The following is a 12,196-nucleotide window of genomic DNA, read 5'->3' as shown; positions in this document are numbered from 1 at the left end:
GAATAGCAGCCTGCATTGCTGCGAAAGGTGGATATACACTGTACTAGTGCCGACATTGTGCATGCTCTGTTGCCTGTGTCTATGTGCCTGTGGTTCTGTCAGTGTGATCATGTGATGTATCTGACCCCAGGAATGTGTCAATAAAGTTTCCCCTTCCTGGGACAATGAATTCACGGTGTTCTTATTTCAATTTGCAGGAGTGTATTATACAAGTAACTGAAGACTAGGTTGCAAGTGCTAATTTGAGATGTAAGGTTTGGCACAGGCGAGGAACGCGTGGCGGGTCGCATCAAGCCAGTCAGAAGACTGATCAGAGAAAAAAAATTGTCGATGTTTACTTACATCTTATATTATATATTGCCGTATACTAACTTATATTTTCCTTCATGGTTTCCAAACACAAATTTGGAAATTACTTCCTGGGGCGCTTTTGATTTATAGATAGATCAGCGACTGGATTCAAGACTTCCTTGCACAGAGAACTCAACACGTCTTTCTTAAAGGAACAAAATCGACAGGTGTAAAAGTAATTTTACGAGTGGCCCGGTGAGCCGGCCAGTCTGTGGATGGTTTTTAGACGGTTTTCCATCTGCCACGGCGAATGTGGGCTGGTTCCCCTTATTCCGCCTCAGCTCCACTATGTCGGCGATTGCTGCGCAAACAAGTTCTCCACGTACGCGTACACCACCATTGCTCTACCACGCAAACATAGGGGTTACACTCATCTGCTGTGAGACGTTCCCTGGGGGGGGGGGGGGGGGGGGGGAGGGGGGTCCATAGTCCACCGAAGGCCGAACCGCACAATAACCCTGGGTTCGGTGTGGGGCGGCTGAGGGGTGAAGTGGACTGCGGTAGTCGTCGACGACTGCCGCTGCGGCGGGGACGGAGCCTCTCCGTCGTTTCTAGGTCCCCGGTTAACATACAACATACAACAATTTTAGGAGTATACCAAGGAAATGCGAAAGAATTGTTACCGTTCACAATGTACAGTGTACAAATAACCTTATAGGTCGCGCAACCATAGCTAAAAAAAACGTGTACATAATGTAAAGTGCAATCAAGCAGTTTAATTCGGAGATGGTAAAATACGACGCTGCGGTCGGCGACGTCTATATAACACAACAAGTGTCTGGTGCAGTTGTTACATCGGTTACTGCTGCTATAGTGGCTGGTCATCATGATTTAAGTGAGCTTAACGTGGTGTTATAGTCGGCGCACGAGCGATGAAGTGGGGATTTTCCCGTTCGACCATTACACGAGTGTACCGTGAATATCAGGAATCCGGCAAACACCAAATCCCCGACATCGCTGTGGCCGGAAAAAGATCCTGCAAGAAAAAAATCATGATGCAAGAACGTGACCAACGACGACTGAATCTAATCGTTGAACGTGACAGAAGTGCAACCCTTCCGCAAATTGCCGCAGATTTCAATGCTGGGCCACCAACAAGTGTCAGCGTGCGAACCATTGAACGAAACACAATCGATATGGGCTTTCGGAGCCGCAGGCTCATTCGTGTACCCTTGATGACTGCACGACACAAAGCTTTATTCTTTGCCTGGGCCCATCAACTCCGACATTGGACTGTCGATGACTGGAAACATGTTGCCTTGTCGGACTAGTCTCGTTTCAACTTGTATCGAGCGGATAGACGTGTATGGTTATGGAGAAAGCCTGATGAATCCATGGACCCTGAATGTTAGCAGGGGACTGTTCAAGCTCGTGGAAACATGTTGTCTGGTCGGACAAGTCGCGTTTCAACTTGTATCGAGCGGATGGATGTGTACGATTATGGAGACAACCTTATTAATCCATGGATCCTGCATGTTAGCAGGGGACTGTTCAAGCTCCTTGAGGCTCTGTAATGGAGTGGGGCTTGTGCAGTTGGAGTGATATGGGACCCCTGATACGTCTAGATACGATTCTGAAAGATGACATGTACGTAAGCATCCTGTCTAATCACCTGCATCCATTCATCTCCATTGAGCAGTCCAACGGACATGGCAATACCAGCAGGAGAATGCGACACCACACACGTCCCGAGTACCTACAAAGTTAGTCCAGGAACGCTCTTCTGAGTTTAAACGCTTCCGCATGCCACCCAACTTCCAAAACTTGAACATTATTGACCATATCTGGGCTGCCTTGCAACGTACTGTTCAGAAGAGATTTCCACCCATTCGTACTCTTACGGATTTATGGACAGCCCTGTAGGATTCGTGGTGTCAGTTCCCTCCAGCAGTATTTCAGACGTTAGTCGAGTTCATGCCACGTCGTGCTGCGGCACTTCTGCGTGGTCGCGGGGGCCCTACACGGTATTAGGCAGGTATACGTTTCTTTGGCTCTTCACTGTATACTGGCAGTCGTCAAATAGAAGTGCAGGTTACAGCGCTAGCTACACACTGAATACTGTGAAGTCAAGCACGCGCTACCCCATCGCGGGTTGAAGATTGCGACATCTAGCAGTAGAAACCAAATTAAAAGGACACGCAGACTGGACCCTGGAAATCGCAGTAACAAAATGTATCTCAGTGTTAAATAACAATCCAGTACAAGAGGCAGAAAATATTACCCGTTTCACGTATGAGAAGTAAGATACACTTAAAATTACTTACAGCTGAGGAAGCTGATCTACCTGGTTAGAGCCATAACCAGATAACACAGCCCGACTGAAGTTCTAGTCCTTGATGCCCAAGTGTATTAAACTAATAAAAATGTGAAATATATAGTGTGTTTTGTTGTGACTTGAGACAACCAAACATCTGGAAAACGACGCACCGTACAAAAAATATGTTCTAGGTGAAAAGTTAATGTAAGTAAGGTGGGCGTTGTTTGTGCTACAATCTGCCACCTCGTACCCACCATAATACCCCACTTTTACTGCATGTTCGGGCTCTGCGCCAAAAAATACATACAGTTTACTCACACTATTGTTTTCCGTTCGTGGTAGATGGCGCTGTAACCGACAAATACGAAATGTATCTGTTTTTTGCAATTAATAAACGGCTCTACTTTTCATTTACGATGTAAATGTGAACCCGTGCCAGAACAGGCTCCAGAGATGAGTGGTGCCGAGGCAATGGGGTGTTCCGCGTGCGTGGAGAGTGAGCGATGGGGCGAGCGAGAGAGTGTTTTACACGATAGGTGTGTATCCATGGTAGTTGCGTCCGTCAATATCAATTCATAGACATATTTCTACTCGACCACGATATTACCACATTTGGCCTCCCTTGGCAGTCATCGGAAATATGCGGGGACGTTACAGTAAACGAGTACGGTGGTGACTAAGGAAAACGCATTGCGCTCTGAATACTTTCAGGACACTTGTGCACCAACTATCAAGAGGTTTAGCACATGTCCTCGTAAGATATCACGATAGCAGCTCGCGATTGGCTGACCGAAGCGTCCTCAGCCCCAGACGCAATAATATAGTGATCGACTAATACCTTATTACAATGGTTGTGGTTTGTATCTCACAGGCAGCCGCGTAGAAACCAGCGCGAGAGTTATGGCGGTTGGCTGGAAACAAACACCGAAATCAGTCACCCCGGTGGCAGGATTCGGGGGCGGCCACCGAAATCAAGCATTCCAATGGTTTGAAGACGCACCAAGATCAACACCGAAGGAAACAGAAAGCTACGTTACCATCCAAGAAGCTTATTTGCCAGAAATGTCTAGCCATATAATTTGTACTATATAATCACATTTGCAACATTCAAGAAACGTTTCAACATTAATAGCAACCGTCATACTACAAAGACTAACATTTACATCCTCAATGTAATGTAGGATCAAATACGACGGTTCTTAAAAAATGGCTCTGAGCACTATGGGACTTCACTTCTAAGGTCATCAGTCCCCTAGATTTTAGAACTACTTAAACCTAACTAACCTAAGGACATCACACACATCCGTGCCCGAGGCAGGATTCGAACCTGCGACCGTAGCGGTCGCGCGGTTCCGGACTGAAGCGCCTAGGACCGCTCGGTCACCCCGGCCGGCGTCGGTTCTTAATTGCAAAAAAAGGCACACTTGATATTTGTCGACTACATCGCCATCTACCACGAACGAAGAACAATAGTTTGAGTAAACCGTACGAATTTTTGTCGAATATGCAATAAGAATGGGTAGGGGGGAGGGAGGGGGGGGAGAGTCGATTTGAAAATAGGAAACGAACCTCCCAGGCGGGAGGGGTGGTTGGGAGTTGGCCAGTTGCAGCACAAACGATGCCCACTTTATTTGTGTTAACGTGTGACTAGAACATCGTTTCCGCACGATGCTTCATTTTCGAGATATCTAGTTGTCTCGAGTTGAAATAAACACCCTGTGCATATAAATGATCTAGTAGAAAGTGTCGGAAACTCCATAACGCTGTTCGCAAATTTTGCGGTTGTCTGCGAGAAGGCAGCTCACCAGAAGGCTGTAGCGATATGCAAAAGGACCTGAAGAGGGCTGATTAGCTCTGGCAGTTGTCCCTTAACGCAGATAAACGTAATATAATGCACATGTATAAGAGAAGGAGTATTGTACAATTACACCATTGATCTCAAATTTCTGGAGACAGCATCTCCCGTAAAATATCTAGGAGTAACCATACGGAGCGACCTCAACTGGAATGACCACTGTAACAAACATCAGGAAAGGTATATGCTAGAGTGAGACTCATGGAAAGAATGTTAAGGAAATGTAACTCATCCACGAAGAAAGTGGCTTATAAGGTGCTTATCCGACCTATCCTTGAGTATTTCTCATCTCTCTGGGACCCTCACCAGGTAGGACTAACAGTAGAGATAGAGAAGCCCCAACCAAGAGCAGTGTGTTTCGTCACAGGGTCCTTTACCTGCGTGAAAGCGTTACAAGGCGCTCGGCAAACTCCACACGTGGGCGCTACAAGAGGGGCAATGTGCGCCATGGATTGGTTTAGGCCTGCTATTGAAATTCCGAGAAAAGTATGTCCCGGGAGGAGTCGGCCAACGTATTACTTTCCCCCACATGCGTCTCGCAAAATGACCTCGACGAGAATATTCGAGAAATTAGGTCTAATACTGAGGTTTACCGACAATGATTCTCCTCAAGCGCTATTCGCGAATGGAACAAGAAAGGGGGGGGGGGGGGGGGCGCCATACACCGTCAGGTGGCTTGCAGAATACTGATGTAGCTGTAGATATAGGCAACAAAACAAAACAATTGTCGTACACTAGAACAGACGCGCAGAGATTCCTTCAGATTATTAACTACCATGAAATGTCAGAAACCTGAACAGTCTCATGAAATTCTGATATGTCGGTTATTTACCATAATCACGTAAAATCTATGGGCAATGCCTTCGGAAAAAATAGTCTGGAGACTGTTACATTTTAAACGTGCAACTATCGTATGACAGGGTTTTTATTTCATTTTATGTTATTTTCTGTAATACTCGAACTTCACTGCAAGTACTTGCTGGAACGTATATTGTACTTTGACCGCAGTTGACTTTATAAGATAAAAATGTTTTATCACTGCTCGACATTCGTTTTTATCAGTTTTCTTTTATAGAGCGCGTGACACACATCACTTAAGATAAAGACCAACAAAGAAATTGGCGTCGGATCAGTTTCAAGAAAACTTGGCAAGATAATTAGGCTTCCCAACGCTCATCAACGCAATTTCGTAGAAATTTCTTTTCCGGTGATTTATTTGTTGCTGCACTTCTTCAAGTAATTCAATCCACAGCACGGACTTAAACCACCTGTACCATGTATAAATTAATGCAAACTAAATTTATCAATCTGTCTTCATACGTTTTGCGTGTGGTACTCAGAGAAGATTTTTCTTTAGTTGTGGTTAATGTCCCACCAGCTTTATGTCACAAGGAGCGAATCATTTATTCCGGAATTCTCCCAGCAAGCATTGGCACAGAGTGGTTTATCGAAGCCACAGAAAAGTGTGCCAGCGACACCAAAGCAAAACGACGAGTATCTGTGTACCGACCTTTACAGACCCAACGATTATTTCAGTTAATAAATATAACGTTAATTAGTTATAGGGAGAAAGTTCCTGGAGAACGATATTTCTGTATAGTACGACGCGGTTTCCTTAAATATGCTGCTAAATGTTTCTCTAATAGGCGGCGCCGTAGCAGTCCTATAGCATGTACCCTTATTATAAAGTAGTTACAGTGACGGGAATGAGAAGTGTTACTCCAGGAACACCTTGACCGAACGCCAGCAAACTCATGATTCAGTATCTCCATGCCTAAACTAAACTTTCATTCTTATGCGAGGCTATTTTCAGTATAGATTAAAAGCCCTTCCTATAGCCGAAGATCTAGGTGAGTACGTGGTACGTGTTCGTGGAAACAGAAAAAAAAATGGTTTTATTTTAGGCAAAATTCGGTGTTACTTTTTGCCAGATTCGGTGTTATTTTTTGCCAAATTCGTTGTTACCTTTTTGGCCAATTCAATGTTGTTTGTCAAATCTGATGTTGTTTTTCGTCAGATTCTGTGTTTTCTGCTAAATTCCGTGTTGTTTTTGCTACTTCCGATGCTATTTTCGGTGTCACATCAAAGTTCGTTACGCGGGAAATGAACATCAGTTTGAGATTATACACGAACCTCAGCCTTAAGAAAATTAGAAGCGGAAATGCAGTTTAATACTCAGTAACTATAAGTTACGAATATTAGTAAACTCTTTTATATGACAAAATTACAAATTTCACGAAATCCCGTAAAAATCACCGATTTTGCGTTATTTCGCTTAAAACCGCTACTTTCGTGTTACCGTTTTTGAGAAATTTTCCTTTCTCTAGCTAAAAGGGTGAGTCTAACCTATTAGACCTTCTCAGGTGGAGATCGCAATACAGCATCTCTAGACCACGTGCAAGTGCAGCTTATTGCCATCTTTTGGACTTCGGGAAATGTCGAATTATTGTTATGCGGCACATGGGAGCTTCAGGTCGACGTATCACACAGACAGTTGGAGTGTGTATAACTGTGTGGCCAAAAGAGTACTCATGGGAAAGAACACAGCAGGAAAATCTTAAGGTCGTTTGGCTGGCGCTGACGAATTGACAGATGGCAATGGCTGAAATCTGGGCGAAGGTTACAGGCGGAATGTCACCACGCACCACTGGTGGCAGATTACTGGCAGCTGATTTGAGATTTCTAGTTGGCAGGCGTGTTTTACCATCGGGACCATAGCATAGACAAAAGAAACATGGGTGGTGTAGAGCCAGAATAAACTGTGACATTGAGTGGTGTCTTATCGGTAGACGTCACTTGAAACAATGATTCTCGATACCGGTACTTCCCCAACTCCTGGAATCATGGAGTGAGAAGCTACTGAAAACAACAGCAGTATTGGTATAGAAACTGCTGAAGCGTGGTTGAGTGATCTCCAGTGTGTAGCAAGAAAGGTGGACCCTTTTGTCGCACCCTCCGTGAATAGGGTACAAAATGGCAAATTTTAGCAGGACAATGCAAGACCCGACATTGCAGTTCACACCACGTACGCCTTAAGAAATGTATGGATCTTTCACTTTCCCTTATTTATGACCTACAGAACATGTCTGGGACGCGATGGGTAGACGTATACTTCCTTAGCCTCTAATCAAACATGACAAACAATTCCTCAAACTGACATTCTGAGTCCATTTCCTTCTACGCCACAACGAATACATCAGTGTATTGGTGGTCTCGGGGGCCACACCTCGCACTTAACTGACACTTTTGCAAACGATTCTAGCATTATAATAAACCCCACTAGAGAGAAAGTCACAGAAGACATTGTTAATGATGTTTTTCAAGATATTATTAATTGGTTCTCTGAAAATGAACACCGCCTTAATTTTGAAAAAGAAAACGCACTATATACAGTTCTGTACAACAAAAAATTATACCAACAGTATTGATGTAGCCCATGAACAGGAGTCAGTAAATGCAGTAGAATGGTCCAAGTTTTTGGGTGTACTTATTGGTGAAATTTGAACTAAGAGAAGTCTTGGAATTCCGTGGTACGCTCCTATGGAACCAAACTGCTGAGGTCATCGGTCCCTAGGCTTACACACTACTTAATCTAACCTAAACCAACTTACTCCAAGGACAACACACGCACCCATGCCCGAGGGAGGATTCGAACTGGGCGAGCCACGCGAACCGTGACAAGGTGTCCCAGACCGCGGCTACTCCACTTGGCGCTGGTCTTGGAAACAGACGAATTAACGTTATGGCATATTTTGCATATTTCCGCCCAATAATGTATTACTGAATAATTTTCTGGGATAAGTCACCACTTAGAAAGAAGGTACAAATTGCACAAAAGCGAGCAGTGAGAATAATATGAAGTGTTCAAATAGCTCTGAGCTCTATGGGACTTAACTACCGAGGTCATCAGTGCCTAGAACTTAGAACTATTTAAACCTAACTGACCTAAGGACATCACACACATCCTTGCCCGAGGCAGGATTCGAACCTACGACCGTAGCGGTGGCGCGGTTCCAGACTGTAGCGCCTAGAACCGCTCGGCAACCCCGGCTGGCAATATGTAGTGTTCACCCGAGGCATTAATGCAGATACCTCTTCCTAGAGTTATATATTTTAAGTACATCGTCGCAATAAATATATTCGCTAATGAAATTCGTCATAAGTAACCCAGCACAACACTAGAGGAAAAAAATAACCTCTATTAACCATTACTAAAGCTCCACTGGCCCAGAAAGAAGTTCAATATACAGCAACAAAACTTTTTTATCATTTCCCCAGGAACACAAAGTGTCTGACAGGTAGCAAAGCTAGTTATAAATGTAACCTACAAATCCTTTTTCCTGGTCTACGCCTTCTATTCTACGAACGAATTTATACATACTAGTTTTAAATGTAACCCACAAATCCTTTTTCCTGGTCTAAGCCTTCTATTCTACGAACGAATTTCTATATAAAAATTTATAGCCTATAAAAAGATTCCTTTCTGCATGTGGGACTGTAAAATAATGTGTTAATTAATGTTAACGTTATCCATGTATACATACCTTGTAAACTGACTCGTTCGTTCCACGACATTTCGAAAGAAGAATCGTCCAAATGAACTATGGAACATGTAACTAATGACGTATGGAGGTTGACATCAGTTCGGAATAGAATAAAAGTTGAATCATTTCATACTTACTGTGTGATGAACATTTCCACAAAATAAGATAAATATAGAACTATTGCTGTATGGTGTAAAATTTTCTCTCGGTGTGTTTTGAAAAGGTTGAGCAATGACACTTTGGTGCTACGTGACTTTCCGTCGTAGTGCACAGCGATATTAATCTTTCTGCAGTGAACACTTCTAGCTGGAGGTAGACGCTGAGCTTAAGTTCAATATGTGTACCTAATGAAACAAAGCGAGTTCGATGAAATTGTTCTTATAAGAACTTCAAACGTGTACCTCCAGTTTAGCGCAGGTGTAATTCAATACGAGTCATTAGAAATGTAGATGGACTCATGTCTCGTCCCTCGTTGGTAGCTGCTATGAATAGCTTTGGCAGTACATACAAAAAGCCAGAGCCCCAAAAATCTGTCGTAATTGAGCACGAGTTCGCAGCTCGTGGTCGTGCGGTAGCGTTCTCGCTTCCCTCACCCGGGTTCCCGGGTTCGATTCCCGGCGGGGTTAGGGATTTTCTCTGCCTCGTGATGACTGGGTGTTGTGTGATGCCCTTAGGTTAGTTAGGTTTAAGTAGTTCTAAGTTCTAGGGGACTGATGACCATATATGTTAAGTCCCATAGTGCTCAGAGCCATTTGAATTGAGCACGAGGTAGAACAGGATAACAACGCGTAAGCTTCTGCACATGACAAATGTGATGCAATTGTATTTTCCAGACGGTAAACGACTTCACAGTAAACATTTATGCTGGGTGCAGTGCCCATCACATCTCCCTTTCCGTACAGAATGTGCTGCGATCGACAGTCAGTCACTTTTTCCCGCCTGAATCGCGTGAATAGCTCATGGTCACGTGGCATCGGGAAGAAACAGGGGTAGATAGAGATGCCGTCCACCACCAGTGGCCTTGATGAAAGAAGGTATTTGCTTAGGTGTGTGAGGAACACCAGCTCCACTCCTCTGTATATAGTACCGGGTCCGAAGGCTGTTCCCGTTAGCTGCTAGTCTCCACAGAGAAGAGATATGTATCTTTCGGTACTTTATGCGGAAACTACACCCAGCTACTTGCAGAAAGTTCGGAAATTTTGATTTTTTTCGTTGCTTCTACGGCTTTCCCAGATCTATGACGTTCTTGGAGAACGAAAATCTCCTCTATAAAAATCAACATGGATTCCGCAAACAGAGATGTTGGAAAACGCAGTTCGCTCTTTTCCTCCGTGAGATCCACAGCGCTGAAGACAATGGCGCTCCGGTTGATACCGTGTTCCTTCATTTCAGGAAGGCAATTGACACCGTCCAGTATTGCCGGTTAGAGAAAAAGCAAACACCAGACTAAGATTCGTAGGAAGGACCTTAAGAAAATGTAAATCGTCCACGAAGGAAGCGGCTTACAGCGTGTTGTTCCATAGATTCTTAAGTACTCTCCATCCGTATGGGACCATTGCCAGGTAGGACTGATAGAAGAGAGAGAGGGAATACCCAAGGAAGAGTGGCTCGTTTGGTCACGGGATCGTCTAGTCAGGGAGACAGCGTTAAAGAGATATTTAATTAGCTCAAGTTTCGGATATTACAAGACAGGATTTGTGCGTTACGGAGATGTTTGCTATTGAAATTTCGAGAGAACCCTTTCCGGGAAGAATCGGGTAACACATTATTTTGCCGGCCGCGGTGGTCTAGCGGTTCTGGCGCTGCAGTCCGGAGCCGCGGGACTGCTACGGTCGCAGGTTCGAATACTGCCTCGGGCATGGGTGTGTGTGATGTCCTTAGGTTAGTTAGGTTTAAGTCGTTCTAAGTTCTAGGGGACTTATGACCTAAGATGTTGAGTCCCATAGTGCTCAGAGCCAGCCAACACATTATTTCCTCCCACAGACGCCTTGCGAAGTGATCAGGACGAGAAAATTCGAGAAATTAGAGCTAATTACCGAAATTATTCTTCCCACGCACTATTTACAAGTATAAGAGGAAGGGGTGTTAGTTAGTGGTACCAGAAGTAACCTCCGCCTCGCACCGTTATGTGGCTTGCAAAGTACGATATAGATGTGGAAAATACCGGATTTCAGGTTTCACAATAATTGATGGATGGAATACCCAATAACAAAAAAAAAGTGTAGAATGCTGAAGGAGCTAGAAATATGAACACCCCAGTCAAGATCTGTCGAGCAGTTTCAACGTATAACGGTTGCTCCACATTGGCTAAGCATCAGGTACTACATTTTCAGTTCATCTGCCGAAGACACCTGTAACTACTGACTTTAGCGGACTGCTAGCAGACCGGGCATCTTTTAAAGTTAATCCTGGAATACGACTGACGTCAGCTATCTGATCTGCTCTTTAATTAACCAAATCCTCAACTAAACTATCAAAAATGGCTCTAAGCACTATGGGACTTAACATCTGAGGTCATCATTCCCCTAGACTTAGAATTAACCTAAGGGCATTACGCACATCCATGCCCGAGGCAGGATTCGAACCTGCGACCGTAGCAGTAGCGCGGTTCCAGACTGAAGAACTCAACTATCGTCGAAATGTTAGAGATCGAGAGAAAGTATGACCGACAGAAGGCCTCTAAGCACAGAAGTCGAGATATTTCTTCTTCTTCTTCTTCAGTGGTTGCAATTTATTGAGCACCACGTTTATTGTTTTATAAAAGCTCATACGACAGTTAGATAACGTCCACATATGACTGGCTACTCTATAAGTGTAAAAAACAATCTTGTAGGAACTTACCATTTCCGTAGCTGAGGGGCTACCAAAATACATGTGCATACGAGAGGTTCCCGTACTAATCACGTAGCCTCGGAAAATCTCTTCACTTATAGGGTGCCTTATCGAGTAACAAGATAACACGAAAGCTATCTCAGCAATAGCGTTGATAATGTCTGCTTCTCCAACACTAAGGTGCTTCAAAGAAACGAGCAGGAAAAACCTATTTCAACCGTCGAAAAAACATTTTACGGGGAATATACTGTACATTGAGATTATTGCAAAATAATTATAAAGTCGCCCCAAGTAATAGTACACGGACAGCCTTAATTTTCTGATATGTTTACGTATTTAGGAAGACATGCATAACGC

At 44.0% G+C, this 12,196-nt stretch overlaps 1 protein-coding gene across 1 annotated transcript in view; it reads right to left on the bottom strand.

Moving 5' to 3' along the window:
* The window catches only part of LOC124622223 (leucine-rich repeat-containing protein 38-like), a 47,932-nt gene extending 36,030 nt beyond the window's left edge, over window positions 1–11,902 (bottom strand). The window contains exon 1 of the mRNA XM_047147875.1: window positions 11,849–11,902. Coding sequence (XP_047003831.1) covers window positions 11,849–11,887 — 39 coding nt within the window. The 5' untranslated portion in view covers window positions 11,888–11,902. The remainder of the gene's footprint in view (window positions 1–11,848) is intronic.
* Window positions 11,903–12,196: the final 294 nt, after the last annotated feature.

Source organism: Schistocerca americana, chromosome 7 (genome assembly GCF_021461395.2).
Source record: "Schistocerca americana isolate TAMUIC-IGC-003095 chromosome 7, iqSchAmer2.1, whole genome shotgun sequence".
NCBI classification, from domain to species: domain Eukaryota; kingdom Metazoa; phylum Arthropoda; class Insecta; order Orthoptera; family Acrididae; genus Schistocerca; species Schistocerca americana.
Note: the sequence above shows the minus strand (reverse complement) of the source record. Positions and strands in the feature narration are given on the sequence as shown.